General features: G+C 41.0%; 3 protein-coding genes across 9 annotated transcripts; 1 reads left to right on the top strand and 2 right to left on the bottom strand.

The window, feature by feature from the left end:
* The first annotated feature begins 33 nt into the window (after positions 1-33).
* On the top strand, positions 34-11,553 carry mcmdc2 (minichromosome maintenance domain containing 2). Of its 3 annotated transcripts, none has more exons than XM_037079693.1 (15): positions 34-203; positions 325-455; positions 547-606; positions 757-952; positions 1,124-1,246; positions 1,398-1,499; positions 2,859-2,987; positions 3,111-3,348; positions 3,457-3,662; positions 3,752-3,909; positions 4,401-4,583; positions 4,705-4,844; positions 5,293-5,402; positions 5,692-5,863; positions 7,265-7,458. In XM_037079693.1, exons 1-14 carry the CDS (start codon positions 107-109, stop codon positions 5,856-5,858), a joined length of 2,040 nt encoding a protein of 679 aa, XP_036935588.1. In that variant the 5' UTR covers positions 34-106; the 3' UTR covers positions 5,859-5,863; positions 7,265-7,458. The 3 variants fall into 3 exon arrangements, with proteins under 3 accessions (XP_036935588.1, XP_036935589.1, XP_036935587.1); XM_037079694.1 differs by lacking the exon at positions 7,265-7,458 and adding an exon at positions 6,250-6,409; XM_037079692.1 differs by lacking the exon at positions 7,265-7,458 and adding an exon at positions 11,416-11,553 and having other exon boundaries at positions 35-203.
* LOC119008936 (transcription factor 24-like) lies at positions 6,060-13,106 on the bottom strand. Of its 4 annotated transcripts, none has more exons than XM_037079697.1 (10): positions 12,287-13,106; positions 11,323-11,769; positions 9,379-11,029; positions 8,322-8,372; positions 8,141-8,211; positions 7,848-7,913; positions 7,315-7,385; positions 6,970-7,030; positions 6,416-6,449; positions 6,060-6,165 (listed from the first exon to the last, which is right to left on the bottom strand). In XM_037079697.1, the coding sequence occupies exons 2-3, from the start codon at positions 11,749-11,751 to the stop codon at positions 10,916-10,918; spliced, it is 543 nt and encodes a 180-aa protein (XP_036935592.1). In that variant the 5' UTR covers positions 11,752-11,769; positions 12,287-13,106; the 3' UTR covers positions 6,060-6,165; positions 6,416-6,449; positions 6,970-7,030; positions 7,315-7,385; positions 7,848-7,913; positions 8,141-8,211; positions 8,322-8,372; positions 9,379-10,915. The 4 variants fall into 4 exon arrangements, with proteins under 4 accessions (XP_036935592.1, XP_036935593.1, XP_036935591.1 ...); XM_037079698.1 differs by lacking the exon at positions 12,287-13,106 and adding an exon at positions 12,155-12,159; XM_037079696.1 differs by lacking the exon at positions 12,287-13,106 and having other exon boundaries at positions 7,848-7,934; positions 11,323-12,146.
* Positions 13,107-13,639: 533 nt separating this feature from the next.
* Positions 13,640-19,719, bottom strand: ppp1r42 (protein phosphatase 1, regulatory subunit 42). Of its 2 annotated transcripts, none has more exons than XM_037078303.1 (9): positions 19,567-19,719; positions 18,365-18,567; positions 18,115-18,281; positions 17,880-18,018; positions 16,955-17,071; positions 15,220-15,337; positions 14,947-15,081; positions 14,437-14,524; positions 13,640-14,018 (listed from the first exon to the last, which is right to left on the bottom strand). In XM_037078303.1, the coding sequence occupies exons 2-9, from the start codon at positions 18,494-18,496 to the stop codon at positions 13,964-13,966; spliced, it is 951 nt and encodes a 316-aa protein (XP_036934198.1). In that variant the 5' UTR covers positions 18,497-18,567; positions 19,567-19,719; the 3' UTR covers positions 13,640-13,963. The 2 variants fall into 2 exon arrangements, with proteins under 2 accessions (XP_036934198.1, XP_036934197.1); XM_037078302.1 differs by having other exon boundaries at positions 19,548-19,702.
* Between the last annotated feature and the right edge of the window lie 1,297 nt (positions 19,720-21,016).

The following is a 21,016-nucleotide window of genomic DNA, read 5'->3' as shown; positions in this document are numbered from 1 at the left end:
TCGCATCACTTCCTGTTTCTTGCTTCAGAGAGCGGTCACCATGACAACTTGATTGGAACTAGCGCGCCAAGTAAACGTCTTCATGCTACCTTCGAATTAAGTGAAAATGGCTGACGTTTTATCGTTGAAAGAGTCGGTTCTGGTCTATTTAGACAGAAGTGGCGGCCTCATGAAACTGGCCGAAGACTGCAAACAATTTAACGGTGAGCCTGCTCTCTGCGAAATGAAAAACTTGCAAGCTATTCGAGCCAGATTGTGTTAACGTTAGCTCACTTCACTTAGCATCGAAAGCTAAGCTGTTAACTGTTAGCCCCTCCTTTCCAGACCCCCAACAGATGGAGGCAGTCTACAGGTTTTGTGTCAGTGTGAATCCCTCTGATGTGATAGAGGTGGATCCTGTACTGGGAGACTGTATTCTGCGCTATCCCCTAAAAGCAACGGCATTGTTTCAGTCTGTAAGTGATAACTGAGCCAGGGCTAGCTAGAATGAAACATAAACTTGTATCTTCTGTATGGTTAACTACATTTTCCTAATGATTTGTTTAGGTTTGCTTCCTGGCCATAAAGACACTGTCACTTGTTGAAAAAATACACACAGAGAGTCAAGTAAGACTACTGACAACACGTGTTTATCTTGAAAGCCAGAAGAGGCTATTAAATTTCCTTAAATCCTAAATGCATACATCTGATAGGAAAAGGCAATTGCATTATCAACTAAATCCTATGAAAATGTTTTATCTGATTGTTCCATTTGAGGTCAATGTGATCCTGAAGTTGACACACCTGCCTCCATTCCCTGAGTACATGTTGGACCTTTGTAGTTTTCCTCGTGGGTATGGTCCATTGAGGCCAGTGTCCATGGAGGGCTTGGTGATTGCCATGACCAGGGTCACAAAATACACCCAGGGGGCCAGGTTCCTCTGCATTAATGATGACTGTCCGTGCTCTACAGGTACCCTGATATTTGTCAATAAGCTTTTAATAGTATAAATGTAAAGACAGTCCTCTGCAAGTGACATTTATACACTGAGCTTTCTGTTTTCCAAGCAATTCCCAGGTGAGTAGCATTTGTAGGCTGAAAGTGGATTCCCATATGATTTCATTTCCTGGATGCTGACTTTAGGGTTTCACCACATCCGCATCCATGCACCTGGAGCCACAGAGTCAGCTACAGTGGGAAACAGCTTCAGCTGCATGATCTGCAGTTCCCCCCTGAAAGAGGATATGAAATTTAGAGTGTTGGGAGGTGAGAGTGATGCTTCTAAAATACATTACTTGAGACTTTTGAATGGGTTACTATGTATAATAAGATCAAAAGTGGAAAATCAGTGTTAGAATCCGTGCTTACAAACACGCAAACATGGATTTTCCACTTCTTTGTGTCTTTGTGGAGACAGACAAACAGCTTGTGGAGCTGATCCATGTCAGTGCACTGGATGGTTTGAGGGGCCATTGGCAAAGCTCACTCAGGTACCAGTCTGTCACCCTGTTTCTCAGAGGTAGGTCTACATTACACACGTTTACAGTGTATAGCACAGACCCAGCCAACAAATTGACTGATTAAATGTGTTTGAAAATGACACAATTTGTTGCAACATACAATGTGGCGAATAAAGCTGAGAGAGAGCTGTGGGTGACGTGGCAGGTGAAGACAAATGTGCACCAGCAGAGTGTGTTACGACACGTCATAATCAACAACAGTAACTGTAAAGCAATAACACAGATCAAATGATCTCATCAGAGTAAGCTGATCTTCAAACAACAGAAAACACGCAATGATAACAAACAGTACAGTCTGCAGCTCCTTCTTTGTCAAATTCGCCGTTGATCTGGGCCTTCAAACTAAATTTGAATTTGCTTGTGTTTTTTGGAACCATCGTGTCTCTTTATTCAGGAGAACAGCTGCAGAGCAAAAGAATGGCTCCTTTCCTTTGCACCTTTTAGACTGAACAGCACAAAATCAGCTGATCTCCCTCTGGTGGAGAAGGCATCTCTTTCACAGTTATATGGTAGGGTATGTGGATGTTGTCTCCATCAACCAGGGAGCTTTTTCAAGCATTCAGCACCCATGTCAGGATGCAGCCACTCTGCTGAAATGTCCTTTGCTATACATGGCTGGCTTCAGTGGCTCTTCTGCATAGCTGTGTAACCTTTTCTGTTTGCATAGCAAAAAAAAAATGAGGACGTTAGGCTCAGTTAGGTTTTTAAGATGGAAAGGTTCGTTTTTCATTTGCAGGTCAAAAATCTTAAAGGAGATACCACACTGTAGATTAATATTCTCAAAATTGAAGGGGTATTATTTATTTGTAAAATCATACTCTCATCCATTATAGTCCTTCCCAGGTCTGACTAATGTGGTAGTAATAGCTTATATTTACACACAGTCAGATATATTAAGGTTTGCCATTAATTTTCTGTGGCTTTCTAAATGAGGCTCACTTTGTAACACAAACTTAGTCGGGGAGAGTTCAAATAAATAGATTTTTGTGCAGCCAGCCCCACACAGTGCCTCACAGTGGGATATTAAGTGTTTCTGTCCCCTCTAATAACATTGTCCAGCCAGTACCCCTGAGAGCTTAGCAAATCTCAGCACTAGGATTAACATATTCTGTTGACCCAGTCCTGTGGAGGAATTCAATACACTGGGTTCCCGTTACTAAACATATATGTTAATAAGTGCAAGGAACACTCATTAGCTGCCTGTGCGATTCGCACACAGAGAAATCTTTGTTCCGAAGGCCTCACTGTGTTTCTCTTGGCAGTGGTTTGTAGGTGGCATGCATGTTTCTTCAATAATCACCAGGCAGCCCAGAACAACCCCTTTGAGTGTTATTGCTTTGTTTCCTCTATTCACACAGATGAGCTGTGCAACTCTGTGAGGATCGGTCGACTCTACAGGGTGCTGGGCATTTCTGCACATGTGCACCAGTGGCCCAGCACTACCTGGAGTGTAGAGGCAAATAGCATCCAACCGTGGGAGCCAGAGTGTAAGGCAGTAAATGATAGCATACTCTTTACACTGCACTACAATCTGAACAGTTTTCATATTTTATATCCAACATTGCGTTACCAATTGAAACATTTATCACATCTCACAACTCTACCTACAGATCCCCATAAAGTCAGTGCCAGGTTCCAGGAGCTGTTGAAGGCCACAGCCGGGTCACCCTGGAGATTCTCTGCTGTTGTGGCTCAGGGTTTTGGCTTGGACGTGGCTCCTCCAGGCCTGTACAACATCTTGAAGCTGGGCTTGTTGCTCAGTTTGGTGCAGACAAGAGCAGATGCAAAGGACACATTTCACAGCTTGGATCTCCTGGTTGTCACTACTGACACTCTCATAACTGACAGGTATGGTGGGTTGCATGATCCAACTTTTGCAGTCTAAGTGGACCTGCTGCATGTGTAACCTGAGATCTAATCCTTCCTCATTATGCATTACCTCCTTGTTTGTCTTAGACTAATGACCTACAGCCTGAGGTTGGCCTGTCGTGGGGTCAGGCATCAGGCCTCAGCGGAGATGTTTGCATCTCTGTCCCGGGACGAACACGGGGCAGGCACAGCCAACATCCATGCTGGCTCTGCCCTGCTAGCCACAGGTGGCATTTGCATGTTGGGAGATCTGGGCTGTTATAAAAAGGAGAGGTTGGATTCCCTTCAGTCAGGTAGAGCACCAAAGTGGTTAGTTATATTGTTACAACGCCTGTGTGCTTTACAGTTAATGTTCGTTCCCCCCCTTCTGAATGTTTCTCAGTTCTGGAGAGTTGCACAGTGTCTGTGTTCATCCCAGGGAAGAAGTATGGTGAGGATGCTGACCAACAGCTTTCCTTCCCTGTCCAGTGCAGCTTCTGGGCCCTCACAGATGCCTCTCGACGGGCTGGGAGGGCAGAGTCCGCCCTTCTGGGAACAGCAGTGGGTTCAATCACAACGTGGTGTAGTATTACCTATATATGGTTGACTTAAAGTTCGTCTGCATTGGGGAGTTTTGTTTGTTTGTTTTTTTTTACGAAATAGAGAAAATAATTTAAAAGATAGCCTAGGCTTGTATTGGTTGCAGTGCAGTAGTGTGTTACAGTGCACTGAGTTCCAGAAATGTCACATTTCACATAACACTGATGCTGTTTGTAGATAGAACGGACAAAACAGGAAATTGAGACAATTTACTTTTGCTGAAGGAAGTGCCCTGCCCAGACAACATTACCTCATACCAAAGCCCTTGAGGAAAATCAGTGCTTGTTTTTTTTGTTTGTTATGAAGGCGGAAGGTTAATAATAAACTGTATAGGAAATCGAATAGAAGTCTCAGAGATGCTTTAGATCCTGGTTTGCATCAGCAGGAAAAACACCTATAAAAACCAACAATGCACTAGACAGCTTTCTGATGCCCAGCCTCTTTATGAGCAGGATTTGGGTCCTGTACCAGTTCAGCTGGCAGATGCCTTTGGTCTGGTTATTCAGTGTAAGGACATGATGGGAGAGGAGCACGCCCTGCTTGCCCAGACTGTCCACACCCTCCAGCAGGCAGTACAGCCTGGAAAACCCCTCCATTCACCGGGCTGGGAGTTTTCTACTCAAGACTACCAGGAGGTTAACAAACACGTTCTGTTATCAAGTACTTTGCTTTTTTTTTCCTGCAAAAAAGACTGACTTGATTTTAGTGTTTGTACACTGACTTTAAATTGCAACAGCTGTTTTCTCTGTTTTCCAGCTAGTAGCTCATGCACGTAGTTTGCAAGTGAAGCTCAGCCCTGAAGCAGAGAAAGTGATCCATGGTTATTACATGGCCAGCCGAAGAGTTCGAACACAGAGTCAGGGAGTCAAGATGTCTGTGGCCTCTGTTAAACTACTGTAAGTGCTCAACTTCAAAAACCACTGGATGAAATACAGCTGTTTTGATACTCCATCCTCACTTTCTGCATCTTAACCAATGTAATCAGTGTCCAGTGTAATGTCACTATCATCCACTAGATGGAGAACTCTCATCCAAACCACTCTCAGATGACTATTTTTCATTTGGTTATGACAAATGTTTACACATCATTTTTTTTCTTTTCAGTGGTGATGACACATTTAATGTGGAACTAAAACTATGAAAACAAATCTGTTTTTGACTGCTGGACAAAAATGTCACATTGAGTTTTTAATCTTTAAACATTTACATTGCTTATAGCAATTTTGATCATTCTTAATTATCTGTTGCCATCTTACTTTATACAGTGTTATAACTTTGCTAATCATATAGAAATTCAAACTACCCAAGAAAACATTCACTTCTCAATATTTTTATCCCCTGCAGGATCTCTTTGGCCGAGGCCCACTGCAAATTATGTCTCCGAACACGAGTACTGGAGGAGGACGCTGTGATTGCCGTGCTCCTCTGTGAGAACTCTGTCACTCTCAGGCATGGTAGGTCATTTTATGTATTTACGCTCTGCTGATACCATCAAGTATAGATTCAGTTCTTAGAAAATAATGTCCTAGTTTGTACGTGACATTGAGATAAGTACAGTCACATAAGATAAGTACATCTTTTAATACTATTGTCTGCTTTATAAGAATTGTTTACTCAAATCACGCAAGTCAGTACTGTACACATCACCTCTCCACTGAACACTGTAACCTAGCCTTGGGTATTTGTTATTAAATAAGCACTGAGGGCTCTTTTGGACTAACAGATGCCTGCCTCTTCCTACAGGGGCCTCTGCTCTCATTATTCCACCGGACGCAGTCTTTCCTTGTGACCTGGGAGATGCGGATGGTTTGCACAGGAGAGACGTGACCCTGGATGAGCTCCACCAGAATATTCTACGCTTTATCTACACCTACGCACCAGGAGCAGATACATACATCACGGAAGAGTAAGACAGGTAGGCAGCACAGAATTCCACTAACCTTTCACCAAACTGTTAATGCTTACGGTCATTAAGTGTTTCATTCCCTTGGCGTTTTAGACTTAAAAAACACACACAAATTTAATGCACAGTGAGAGAATCTGAATAGAGCGCAACTTTGAGAAAAAACCTCTCAAACAAAAAGATAAAGGAACAAATTCAAAAGATCAAGTCCAGGCATTATCTTGCAGAGGTTTATTAATACTCTTTTCAATGAAGAAATGTGGCAAATAAAACTCAGGACTTCCTCCAAATGGTGGTCCCTCAGCTCCAGTAAACTGCAAAAAAATTAAAATCACATTTTAACAAGACAAACTGGAAGAGGACAAACATCTAATGGTTTTACAATTTTTTTCTGCCAGTTCAGTTAGTCACATTCTCAGCAGCCCATTTTGGTCTGATGGGTAAACGGCGAAAAGGTGAGCTCATCATTACATCTTTGATAAGGATGTGAAGCAAAAAGCTTGTCCGGATTAGCTGGGACACAAACGACCAATAAAAAAGGAGTGTAGTATGGGCTTTACCTACCTGTTCTGGTGTCACTGCTGCACCTACTGTTCACCTGTAAGGGAATGGGAACATTAGTCTTACTCACTGTAATTCCATAGGGCAATTCAGCATTTCCTGTCTATGTATGACACCTTTGTAATGATAAATGTTTTAATCCAGATCCTAAGGAATAGGCTGAATTTAAACTGAAGGTTGCAGCTGGTAATTCAGTCATCACAATTCTCACCACTGAGTTGTCTGATGGGTAAACGGCAAAAAGGATGAATTCATCACTATTCCAGCTACAACATTTGCCAGTACTCAACCTCAAGAAATGTATCCAAGACCTAGCAAAGCAGACAAGCCATTCTGACCCCTTTACCATGGATAATACTTGGAGAACAGTTAGGAAATTATTTTTAAAAACTAGGCTGGTCAGTGCCTTTCAAAGGAATTTCACTAAAATCACCTGTGTCCAGTTTCATTTGGACTAAGTTAAGTAATTTTTAGAGATGCATGGTTGGGTAGACTCAAAATATAAATGTTCTTACAGCAGTAGTACAGTGCAAAAAGAAAAATAGCTGGAAACTTACCTGATCAGCACAAAAACAATATCTGGTGCATCTCCTGACCACAGCATGATCTCAGATGGAGCTTTAGGAAAACCAAAAAAAGAAAAAAAAAAGTCAACTTTCAAATTCAGATATCTACATCTAAATTTACTCATATGTACAACCAGTTATTACTGATCTAATCACGCTGGTGATTCAGTTAGACAGTTTGTCCTGTTTACTTTAGAACAATTTAAAACCAGATTATCAAAAGAAATTACTGCAACTACTCTGGTCACCCAGTCTAACCAACTATGTCTTGTTGGTAAACTGAAAGTGTGACAACATTGCTGCAACAGTACAAAAATATCATGGCAAGGAACTCACCTCCCGATCAGCACAGGAGAGAAAGGATTACATCTGGTGCATCTCCTGAACACAGCATGACCTGGACAGAGCTGGAGGACAACCCAAGAAAACAGGACTTTGACTAATATCCACATTAAATTTACATTAAAGTTTGTACAACTAGTCTCAACTGATTAATCACGCTGGTGTTTCAGTTCATCACAGTCTCACCACCTCATTGTCTGATGGGTAAACGGCAAAATGTGAAGTCATCACTATTCCAGCAGAGTGGCTAGTACCCAAACTTCAGAAAGGTATTCAGGACTTAACACAGCAGACAAGCCATTTCTGACTTCCTTGCCACACAAAGTTGATGCAACCTTAATAAGCACAGTTGGGATTTTGTTTTTTTTCTAGACAAGTTAGTCACTGTCTTCAGTAGTCAGTCACCAAATGTGACTATGAAGAAAGTTCAAACTGATTTAGAGACTCTTATTTCAGTCTGTCTCACCACCCATTGTGCCTGGTGGGTAAATTAAAAATATGTAATGCAGTACAAAAAAAGGACTCACCTCTTCATTAGCATAGGTGACAAATGATTACATCTGGTGTGTCTTCTGACAAGACATCCGATGCAGCTGTAGGGAAAACAAAAAGGTCTAACAATAACTTTATTGCAAAAAAATATATCCAAGTTACTTGTTTGTGCAACCGTCCCAAATCATCATGTTATGCTGGTGTTTCAGTTAGTCACAGTCTCACCACCTTATTGTCTGATGGGTAAACGGCAAAATGTGAAGTCATCACTATTCCAGCAGTGGGACAGACCTATAAACTAAAGTGCAATAAAAAGTCCCATACTTACAGTTCAGTTTAAGGTCCACATGGTGAAAACCAGTTTCTGGCCATCTGTAGTACGCAGTGGTGACCTGACACCTGAAACAGAAAAGACCACTCAGTACACAGATTCCACATCATTTGCAGTTCTTTTTAAAAGCCTATTATTTGACAAATCTTCAAAAACCCAGATATGAGAAATGTCTTACCTGATCAGGTTTACCAATCATAGATAAAATGTTCCATCTTCATTGGCAAACCTGTGAACAAACATACACGTTCAGTCCTTAAGTTTTAAATCATGCTCAACACTTTATTCATATTTTCCCTCAGGACCTATACAAGTCTGTCACAGTGACTTAACCAAACCGCTAAAATAATTACTCTCAGGAGTGATCTATTGATTTTCAGCTTGCATGAATAAGACGTACTGAAGAAAAAGCCAATATGGTGAGGAGAAATGACTGATCACCCGAAGGTCAAAGGGTGCAGTGTAACACAGCTTGGGAGCATGGCTACCGTCGCAGGTTTGAGGACCGGGTTCAACAGCAGGTCTCGACCTCTGCCATGACCTTACGTCCTCAGAGGGAGCCATGATGACTTTCCCCAGTGAAATAATGGGAGAGGGCAGGTCCCTGACCAGCAGCTCTTCTGCTGACCTCTGAACACGGCCAGAGATGGTCAGATGGACACAGAATCCCTTTGAACTGTCTAAAAAAATGATTTATTACATTACTTTAGGGAGGAGAACTGTCCATAGTGACAGGTCTACCGGGTTAAGATGACCTGGAAGTAGCATTGCATTTGTAACGCTGCATATAAGTCATGTATCGGTCATTTTAGTTGCTGCAGGATTTGCCTGCCTTTGTCCACATCAAACGTTTTGCATGTCATGAAATAATTTCCTAATAAGCTGTGACAATTGGACACGCAGGCCCTTTTTTTTTTTTTTTACTAAATTCAAATCCAAACCCATGCGTGTGTTTTCATGGAAAGAAGTTAACGTGCAGAATTAAAGTTCAGCTGTATGTGTGCGTTATGTTATAGGCTTTATATTGAGGTTTGGTTTGACTCATGAGAACTCCTGTAACGTTAAATCAAGAGTTAGCTGCGCTCTTTCCTCCCACGTGGCAGGACACATGAGCTAGCTAGCTGTTAGCTAACATGCAATGCTCAGTTAGCGTTCAAGCTAGCTCGGAAAATACGTTCGCGATATGCAAACAGCACAGCCGTGAAATCAAATAAAGCCATCTCGTCCTTGCTTACCATCTTATTGATGAACACACATGAAGCCGTTTTCTTGGTTTTGAGAGAAGCCGAGGAGCAGCGCTGCGGTCTCCTGCTCGTGGTTGAGTGTCCGGGACAAGAGGAGGGGTTTCCGGCTCCGACCTCCTCTTCACTGCGCCCCGGAGCTGCGCACTGACTGCGGCTCAGGAGGCGCACAGCTGAGCGATGATGATTATATTATCAGCACCAGCTTCGTCTTATTTAGTTAACGCTCAGATTTAACAATGTATGCATTCTTTCTATTACATGACACAAAAGCTCCGGGTTTGACACGAATTCGAAATCTGTTGTGGAAAATTAGTTTATTTTTATTGTCTTTATTTTGTATTTTATTTTTTTTTTTATTCCTCAATCTCTTAGAATAAAAACATGAAATGTTGTGATCTGCCCATGTATTTATTAGTATTTCATTTATTATTAAAGGCCTATAATCAGATCAGATCATAGATCAGATCATAATCAGCGTCAATAGGGCTGAAGCAGTAACTATCACCTTTGCATCCACTTAAATAATAAATTGTTAGAATGTTAAATGTGAAGAGGCTAATTTGCTTAATATTTACGCCTTCAGTCTGTGCAAATATATACAATTGTTTTGTTTGTTTGTTTGTTTTTTTGCTTTGCTGACCATGATGACACTAAAAACAAGCTGAGACACAAACATAAACTATGTGTATGTTTATCATCGTTCATCTCATTGGACTTCTGATGTCAGCCTAAAGGCCTATACCGCATATTCGTCAGTGGTGCAGTGATTTTACTGCAATTAAATAATGCGTTGTGAAAAAAAAATCTTTATAACTTACAAGTCAGCACCACATTTCATTGATTTAATACTAATTGGCACAAAAATAAAGCGACTTTACGGTGATCACAAAAACAGTGTTATTGTTTTTATGGAAAAATACCGTCACTGTTTTATTAGAATAATAATAGTTATTATATAATTTTAACTTTCTTGAATAGCTCTAATTAAAAAAAAAAAAAAGATATTCAATTATGGTCAAAAAACTTAGGAAACTCGTCTTCCCTCACTGAAGTCATTTATTCACAAATACATTTACAACCATGCATGTAAAAGTAAGAAGGAACACGAGATGGAGAGCCTCCATTGTTGACTCTCTGACAGACCACTTCACATGACAGATGTTAAGTTATTCACACATGCATTTAGTGCAAATGTTTCAACTGAAAGTGCACACCTCAAGCATGACGGGCCGGTTACCCCAATGGAATTTCTACAGATATCATACCTGGGACATGTAGGGAACTGCACAATGCAGGTCAAACAGGATTAGTCCAAAATAACAACAGAGAAACATAATGTATGCTTTCTCCAAATTCATACAATAAAATTCACATAATATATTAATTTACAACGTCTTTGTGTCGGCTGTAGTGGGAGTGAAGATAGGCAGGTAGGCTAATTGTTCTACAATCATAAGGCATAGGCTTCTGCCACAGTAAACAGCATGGAGTCATGCAAAAATGAAGTTTCATACAAATGATTTTAAGCCTATTTCCGGGAGGTGGACGATGATGGGCCCTGGTTCTCTGACTCTGAAGGACTTGAGGTGTTGAGGAACTGTCCGGATGCTCCGACGTACAGTCTGGACCGCATGGGCCATTTCTGTAAACATATTTAATGTGTTAGTGAATCAGCCTCTCTAACAGGCCCAAAGGCCACCGGGGAGGGTGGTGCATGCTTTGAACAGTTGTGACATTATAAATAATAACTGTTTTAGATCTACCAGGAACAATTTTCGTTGATAAATAAATTGTTTATCAAAAACAGTTTAGCAATTAAAAAAAAAGCATGAATCACAATTAAGAACATAAAGAGCTGAACTTCTAACATTTAACATACAATTTCCAATTACTATTATTATTAGTATTATTAATATTATTATTATTCTTACTGACCTTGACCGGGTGCAGGTAGCCATCACCTTTCAATGACTGCAGCGCCTCTGTTTGTTTTGTGCTCTCTCCCTCCTCCGCGCCTTCTTCTTGTAGTGTTCGAGTCAAATGGGCAATATAGGTGGTGGCCAGTATCAACACGTCGAGTTTGGACAGTTTGGTGTCCGGCGGCACGGACGGCAAAGTCCTTTGTAGCTCCAGGAACGCGGTTCTCAGGGTCTGCACCCGGCTCCTCTCCCGCGCTGCGTTCGCTGCAGCCGGCCGTCCTCTGCCGCCGAGCCCGCCGGTCTGGAGCACTCTGGCCCGCTGGAGCTCCCCGCGACGACGACCGTCCGGACTCGGGCTGGAGCTCGGGCTGGATGCGGGGCTGTCATCCACCACCGCCCCGGAGCAATTAGAGCTGTCCATCAGGAGCGACTGTCTTCCTACCATCCGGGTGCACTCACAGACCTGCAGAAACCCATTATACAGATAAAGACACATGACTTTTTATAGTTGAACCTGGCCTGTAATTTTGCATGTTTTATTCTGCCCAAGTTAAAACTTAGAAGGCTACTTTATGCACAACATGTGAATTATTTATTGTTGTCTGTATGCATCTGTTCTACCTTTTAACTTAACATTTAATTAACGATAATTTAACTTATTGCCTTTGTATTTATTTATTTATTGATTAAACTGTAACTAAAACTGTCTAGTCTACAGTCCATGATTGAACATGTCTGCTGTCAAGCTGCATGGTGCTGCACATTTTTACAGCTCATCCACTAACAGACAAAACTCAACGAAAGCCGAATGACAGATCACACAGCTGTCCAAAGTTGCACTCACACACCTGAATTTGTGCTGGCTGCTCGGTGACATGTCAAAAAATAAAAAACAAAATAGCCTGCAGTGAAGTGAAGTCTTTATTACCAGTGTACAAACATCACGAGAGCGTTTTTTTTTTTCTGGATGGTTCCTTTACCTCTGGTTTTTCTCAAGGTCTTGAAAAACAACATGAAGGCAATCCAAAGGGTTCCTCTTCGATGGGACAATTTGCTCCTCAGCGCACAAGAATCCCACACCAGGTCCAGCGTATCCTCTTATAAAGCGGCGCGTCTGCAGAGAAGGTGCGCAGCGGTCCCCCCCCCTCCTTTTACGCTCATCCAACGCTTCACCTGTGTGCGTAAAAGTCTCAGGAGCCCGTAATTTATTGGATACACAAAGCGGCGGACAAGTATTTCGCTCCGACGTGATTAATCACTCCCTCGCAGTGCCGAAGACTGCTCTTTCCCCTTTCCTAACTTATTTCTGTCCGAGGGGCAGCAGAGGCTCGTTTTCATCGCCAGAAGGCAGGACTTCTCTTCTCCCCCCCTAACCCCGATATGTGGTAGGCCATATCCCGCTCTAATTGGCTGCGAACCCGACACTGTATTTTCTTTATAAGCCTATCAAAAAGTGGCGACGTTCAAGAAAAGTTCGTCAGATTTACCTCAAAAAATGTGCTCGTCACGGTCAGAAATCAAGGTTAGTCTTTGAAAAAAAGAATTAAAAAAAACGGCTTTGCAATAGACCTTGAAGACAAGCTGACAAGTGTAAGGCGATATGCAAAACATTTGACTAATTGCCAGGCTGTCTTGAGTTGCAAGCTCGTTTGGAACAGCTAATAAATAAACTCCTGCGCTGCAATCAACAGGCAGGCGTTGAGGAAATTCTTGCGAGACTCATAAATTAATCACTCTGATTTCCAGGCCTCCAAACGGAGATGTCGGCGAATTAATGAAAGGAATTATTCATAATATGTATATCCTCTGGACTGTTCTTAATAAACATTGTTTTTGTAAGGATGGGGTAACAGTTTTGCTCCGGGCCCACTAATTATGGAGCCGTGTAAAAGGAGGTTAAGTCAGCTTGATTCCCTAATAACCCCGCATCTTTCAGGGGGTCACGCACCCACGTGGCTCTTAAAAAACCTTAATTTAAACATTTAGTAACAAAAATTATTTTTTTTACTGTATTTGCAATTAAATAAAGGACCTCATCATTTATCAGTTGCCTGAACAGAAGCATGTGTCGTTTGTTTTAGATAATGTAATGGCAGAGCAGAGAGATCATTTGTTTAGATTGTGCCACTCTGCATCTCCTGGTTCACTTATTCTCCAGAAGAGAAAAAACGACACACACCACAGAAAAAAAAAAAGAAAAAAAAAACCTGCAGGACTATCAGTAAGCAATAGTTTGAGTTGGACGGACTGTTTATATCCTCAGACCCCAAAAATGTAATTCGAAATAAACCAGCTGTGAAAGTGACGGAAAGAAATGTGAGCAAACCATTAAATCATTGTTTTACTCTTTATTTATTTATTTTTTTCAAACAACTTACAGGCTAATAATTCATTTAACTGGAACTTAGATTTAGTTATTACAAAGATTTTAAAACATGCTGTGAAATATATATTTTTCCACTATAGGAGTGGAAGTCTCAGCTAGCAGGTCACAATGACTCTCCCCTGTCCTGCTAAATATACAACGATAAAAGATCAGCTGCTGTGATGATGAACATGGTGCTCAGACGAGGCAGTAACAAGGTCGGTCCTGGTCTCCGTCTAATTTGTGAGTGAGCAGGAGGAGGTGGAGATATTCTTGGACCGGTAGGTTTGTCTCAAGCGTCCACATGACCGAGATGTCCACACAGAGGAATCTTTAACTTTTGTGCCCTACGATATCAGAGGAAAAAAGAGTAAACAACCAGAAGACATTTCTCATACGATTAACTCTGTGGCCTTAATTTAAATAGTGATTGATAGCATTATAATACTACAGAAAACATGATGACAAAATAGCAAGTTACTTGTCAAGAAGGAAGAATGAGTCAACCTTACAACCACTTTACAATAAAAGTAATCTAGAAACGTTTCTTCCTGATTTTGCTGAGAACTGTAAGAGATCTGTATGTGTGATGACTTTATGAGCTGTTCATCGCTCATAATTTGTACATTTCAACATACAGTAAACATACTGTGTGACAGATGGTTGTAACACTTAGAATTTATGTCTGCAGTTCATTAAATTAATATGTCATGAACGTGAACTCTCTGTCATTAACTAAGATCAGTGTGAACTATGATGCCGGACCGGAGGGACTGCTGGAGATTCCACCTCTGCGCGTCAGCGTGGCTGTAGGTGTGACCAGGAAGTGGTGCCTGACCCATGGAAAAGTCATCTGGAACATAAACAAATTCACAGCAGACACAAACAAATCCAACTGAGCAAAATCCCACACAGCATTATAGGGTAAAGGATGATGAATGTGACAAACACAGAACATACTTTTTCTAATATGGTGTAAAAAATATGATGTAAAAAAAAAAACAAAAAAAAACCTAATATGTAATTAGTAGCTGTTTCACAAAATCTGTCATAGGCTGTTAGTACTGTCATTAACATGGCTGTAATTTTGATCAAATTTGTAACTAAATCAAAGATGTGATCACGTAAAAAACAAAGGACCGTGAATAATAAGTATGACATTTCAAGTCACTTTAATTAAGGGCTGATTTTTTGATGTGATCACATGAATTATAATAAGGGAGTAATTGTTATAATATGGGCAAAGATGTTACAGTAGATAAATAAAAGACACACTTATGAAGGGATGATGGTTGATTGGCCCGGTCATCGTATGTCCGTTGTTTTTCTTCTTCTTGGCCTCTTTGGATGCTTTCCAGTTAATGAGGAACTCTCTGGTTAACTCATTAATTTCCCTGCCATCGAGAACCACTATGAAGACAAAGAAAGAAATTAAACAACTAAAGTTAAATTTGTGGTGGCGTAAATATTAGTCTGGGCAAGTCCAATCAATGCAGTGCATTTTTCAGATTCATCTGTCAAAGACCATGAACATGAAGAATATCTCACCAAGGCTTTTGCACGCAGTTATCAGGCGGTCTCTGTATTTTGTTTTTTTACACACAGGATTCCCAATCAAATCCATTTGGAGCAGCTGAGGCCAGTGACTGAACACATCCTCTAACTCCTGAAAATGCGCAAAAAGGGAAAACTTGCTTGTGAAATGTGGCGTATTCATTTTAGCTTCTACTGAGTCAATCCTACGTCTCTAAAGCTCTGTAATTAAAGAGTAAACAATGGACAGCTTTCTTTTAAACAAATACAACGCGTATTTATATATCACGAAAAACCTTTAAAGACATGGTATGAGTGAATGGCAATGTGAAGCACAAGGGCCAGTGGAGAGCACATAAACAACACATCAGTCTATTTTAATAAACAGTGTCGCCGGTGTCATGTAACCACAAGTTTTCTCCTGGGGCAGTGTGAGGCTGGCTCCTCCAGCCAGTTGCCTGCAGTTGTATGTTTATCTAAAGGCACATTAATCCAAGCCTGGAAATATGAATACTCTCTGGACACGCTCTGATTGTTCATTGCCTTCCTGTCTTGGCCAAAGCGCTTCCACTTTTCCAACTCGTGCTGCAATCAGTTCAGAGGGGACCCCTGAGCACTGCGCGCTCCCAGGCTTTGATAAATGATCGTGTCAGGGCCGTCACTCAGAAGGCCCTCACCGAAGAGCAGCCCAGCGCCAAATTGCCCCCCACGCGGGGGCGTGGAGAACAGCAAAGGCTGGAGACTCACCAAGCTTGGCTGGCTCTCTCGCCCGGACTAATGATGGGCCAGTTATGAACCTGTATTTGACCAGGGCTTCGATTCCCCTGTCCTCTCTGCCCTGCACACAGCTAACGGTCTCAGAAGATGCTCCCCATTTGTCACCCTAGCTGACTGCCTGTCATAATCTATTTTAAAAATCCATAATGTTTCCTCTGGATTCAGAGCAAATGGCACAGAAGAAGGGATTGATCCTTTTGAGGGCTGTCTTTGCAGGATCAATAGTGGCAGACGGGTTGTATAAATTATAGGAGAAATCGTCTAAAAATGACACGTACAGCAATTACCTGCATCAACGTCCTCAAAAGAAAATCACTGTTAGGAAAGTAGCCGCAGCAATATAGTCAATTATACAGTGCTTTCAATGTGTTGTCCTGCTGAAAGATAAAGAAGTACGGCCTTTTAAATGAAGTCATCAACCTTTTCAGTTAATACATCAATTTCAAACAGAAAAATGAAGAAGCAGGTCATTTTTCAAAGGAGCCAGAGAGCATAAATCATATCTATGGCCTCAAATGAATCTCCCATAAGGTGCTTCAGGGTATCAAATAGAGGATCCTGAGGCGGAGAGGGAAAAAATCCGCCTCCTAAGGAAAGAGAGAAACTTGTGCTTGTTTAAAGCTGTCAGCGAGAAAAGTCTCAGGGGGATAGCCCACTGATTTGTTGAATAATTCTGACCCTGTGCGAGTCATGGAGGCTGGGAACCTATGGCGGGATTTGACGGATTTGGTTCTTTAGAACCCTGTTCTCCATATCATTTCACACATCACTGCAGAAAGCCGCGGAACAATGTTAATGCTGACCCGATCAACCAATAGCTGCTATGCGCCATGTCGTGCATAGTTGCTGTGATGTGGTGCTATTTACTTTGACTGCACAGTGCACAGAAGGCAGCCAGTTTATACCTCTGTCCCACCAAAGAAGAAGAAGTATCGAATCGCAACTTCTAGAATAAAAGAAAAGCCATATTTACCTGCATATTGTGCAATTTATTGTCAGAGGCAGAAAAATGCTGGAGCTCCTTCAGCACTGTCAGGTCCTTGATCTCATCAATGTTGTTGTTACTGATATTCAGGACACAAAGAGATTCCTGTGCAAAGAATTCATATTCATTAAGAGAGAAGAGTTCATTTTACAGTTACAGTATTAGAACAAAGACAGAACATTATATATCAATCTTACATGGTGGAAAAGGAAATATAGAATGCAACTTCCAAAAAAAGGCATATATCAAAAAGTATATTAACATGATTTATTTTGGGCACAGAAACTCGAAGAAACGCTACTTTTAATATTGCCTAAGATAAATGTGCATTTTCATCCTTTTCTTTTCTTTTCTCTTATCCACCTGGATTAAGCTTTTACATCTCCTTCTATGCCTGAGCCACTTGGATCACATCCAAATCTGACTCTAGATAGTGCTGTTGCTAAATATTCATCTTGGTTTGAAGTTCTATAATGGCACATTTATAAAAAGCTGGAACTCTTCAAATTTGCACAGCAATTTCTTTAATTATCCAAACAAACAAGAAGCTGAGACTTTTGGTGTGTTTATCCATGGCCAGGCCAGTAAAAGAAGTAAACAGACCTAACTGATTTGTCAGACCAGAGAGAGAGCAACAGAGGTCTCTTTGACATCATCAAACCCGGCACAATACTGCTTTTACATGGATCACTGGCCTCAGAGAAATCTGAGAGCTTTAAAACTGGATGCGATAACCTACCAGGTTGACACACCACACACATTCTTGTGTGTAAAAAAAGCTAATTGAGCTTTCCCCTGTACTTCTAATTACTTAAAAATACATAATTTAAAACCCCAGATTATTGGGGGGGGGGGGGTCATCCTTCTTTTCTCATACTATCTCTGTACTGCACAGTGTAAAAATAGGTCATACAGCCAATGAGAGTAGAGTCCTGGGGTCAAGGAGCAACTTTTCCCCTGGTGCCAGCCTCTGATTCTCCAGATGAAGCTCCTTGAGCTGACAGAGCTTCTCTAAGCCCTCCACCACTGCGATCCTGTTTCCACCCAGATACCTACAGAGCAGGAAAACCACACACATGTTCACACACCACAGTCTTTAAACGATCTTCACAGCAGAAGACCACAATCAGTCAAACTCGTCTACTCACAGCTTGGAGAGGTTCTGCAGATTGGAGAGATTATCGATGTGAGTGATGTTGTTGTTCTGCATGTACAGATGGGTGAGGTTGGAGGCAAAATCGAGGTTGTGAATGTGCGTGAGCTCATTATCATACAGGTATAGGACCATGAGGTTTCTACACATGGAGAGATCCCCCTGAAAGTAGCATTTAAATGTGAGGCATAGACCAGAAAGAAAATCAAAGAATGTAAACAGGAGCATTACTAATGGCTACTTACAATATCTTCGATATTTTTGCTGAAAAAGTGGAGGTGGGTGAGTGTCTTGAGGTAGTCTGGGAAGGAGAGGCCCCTTTTCTTTTTGAAGTGGTGTCTAGATTTAGCGATTAGATCTACGGTCAGACGTACCATGGTGGCTGCTTTAGAGGGGATCCTTTTCAGCTTCAGCCAAGCATTCAGCCCACAGCAGTGGCTAGACCTCTCTGCTCGAGAGAAAAATAGACAAATATGAGCTGATGTAGACCTTAGCTGGCAAACAAATGTTCCTCTGAATAACTTACGATTAACACAAAATATAAGTAGCATTAGCAATCACAAATGACAGACAGAGATTAACCTTGCACTGGACTTTTAATGGCCTAAAAATGAAGTGTCAATTCACAATTAGGGATAATTGATAGGAAAAAAAAAAAACATCACAATTTTCCAGGAAACTTGTTATGAAGCCAAAGGTTGGGTGACCACTCAATTTGTGCTATAATAAGAGCTGTCAAATCCCAAAGCAGACTCAGCAGAGTTTCTACTGTTTCCCTTCATTCAGTGCCCATGGGGCTTGTTTATTAGCTTGACCTGACGTTGAGATATGACAAATTTGCACTTTGATTTTACTTTGCAATAAGACATCATAACACATCACCTCATTACCTGCTACATTATACAGCAGTGAGCATGCATGAGTGTGGCTAAAACATGCCGGTGGGTAGAGAAAGGCAGAGAGAAGTGACAGCAGGTCTTTTTCACACTTGATCTCAAGGCATCAGGTCGAGGAGACCAGAGACACAGATCGATAAAACCATGGATGAACTATGGACAGAAGCTATAAGCTAACAGCATGTATACTCCCCTGGGCATATTCTCTCAAGAGACATGAGGAGAGCACTTTATCACTGTCAAAGAAAAGTGCCACTCTCATAGATGTCCGGGTGTAGTACGCGAGGGACAGGAAATATCTACTAAAGTTAACGTTAATGCAGAAAGCCAGTGAAATGTGGCACACGGCCGGAGAAAAAGCAAAACATGTTGTTGTAGCGTTACAAATTGAAAATGGGCACGGGTTATGAATGTTAGAGGCTATCTTATAAAGCTACCGTAACACTGTAGCCTCGTCTTCAACCAAAATTAGCATGAAATACTATAAATTGTTTAATTTGGGATTTTGTGTGAATCATTAACGTAAACGTACCGTAACGTAACTCTCCTACCTCTCCGTCTTCGAAAACTTACAAGAAGAGAGCTAACAGTTAAATAAAAGTGAGAAAAACCGCCGGTTAGCAGGGTTGTTTGAGTCTGTCATGTTGCTATGGAGACCACGCAGGCAAAACGGCAGATACAGAAAAGTGCTCGGTCACAGAATTTGGTGCAACACCGGGGAAGCGGAAGTCAGCGATTAAATGACTTAATTGTTTTTTCTGTGGCGATACTTGTTTCTCTAACAAGCAAATATTCTTTTTATTTCATGGTGAAATGCTGCTAAATCAAACGTAATAGTTGCTGAATCAAACAATCCATTAATGTAATGTAATGTAATTCAACTGCATTTAAATGTCAAAATAATAGCAAGAGAAATTGCTCTTAATAAGATATGATTTAACCAAAAGAAGTGACGAAGATTTTTATCATCATTATTATTCTGCAATCCTGTGATGGCTTTGAAAAGAGCTTACTTCAAAATGTGCCTTTAAAAGGATGTTTGAAATTATTTTGCAGTATAAATATTCTCACCCATTGAATAAAATGTAAACTAAAACTTTATGCTGTTTATATTTTCTAGCTTTGCAGCAAAGATGACAATTCTCCAAGCTCTCAGGACCAGTACCCACTTCTCCCAGTGACCCCCGCAGTGTTAATCTATATCATGTCAAGACCTGAGTTTCCTGTAAGCGAGTGACTTGCTTCCACTTATGCAAGCGCACATTGAGAAGAGGAAGTGTAGCACCTCCAGCTCTCTGAGCTAGGATCAACTTCTTCACATAAACTGCACCGTGCTTGTGGGGTTGATTCTTCTGAGAGCCAAACTAAACATCACATCTCCAGATCTTAGTGGGGTCATTAGATCTGGAGAGCTTAAATACTGTAGCTACCCACAGCTATTAATCATGAGCCTTATCAATCTGCTGATCAATGCCAAATCACCCAGTTGTTTAGCTTTTAATTTCTGTGCAGACAGCTTAGGAGAAGGCATTTCACCGCAATCTGTGAAAGCCTTTTTATACTAATGAAGAACACACTTTGGAATTAAAGAATTGCTAAATCTTATAAGTATAAAAGGGTCAAATACATGGGTAATGAATTTTTGGCTGCCCACAATTTGACTTGATCAGAATTTACATACATTTTCCTATTCCACCTTTAGTCATGCATACAAATGTCCATCTGGTGATAATCATAATATTTACATGTCCAACGAGTTCAATATGTTTCACAGATTCTTAAATCGCCACGAAAGACCAAACATTAGGTGAAACTATTTTAGAAAAGCATACTCTAAATACTTTCTCAGCACTGTGACAGTCATCCATGTAATGCATTTAAATATCTGGCAAAAACATGTGCTATTCAGTAGACCGTGTGTGCAGAAAACCTATTCAACAATTTCAAATTCCTAAATTTCATTAAATATAATCTAATAAGTTTCCTCTTCCTAAACCGCTA

The sequence above is a fragment of the Acanthopagrus latus genome, chromosome 19, assembly GCF_904848185.1.
Source record: "Acanthopagrus latus isolate v.2019 chromosome 19, fAcaLat1.1, whole genome shotgun sequence".
Taxonomy (NCBI): Eukaryota; Metazoa; Chordata; class Actinopteri; order Spariformes; family Sparidae; genus Acanthopagrus; species Acanthopagrus latus.
This window is presented reverse-complemented; position numbering and strand designations above follow the sequence as displayed.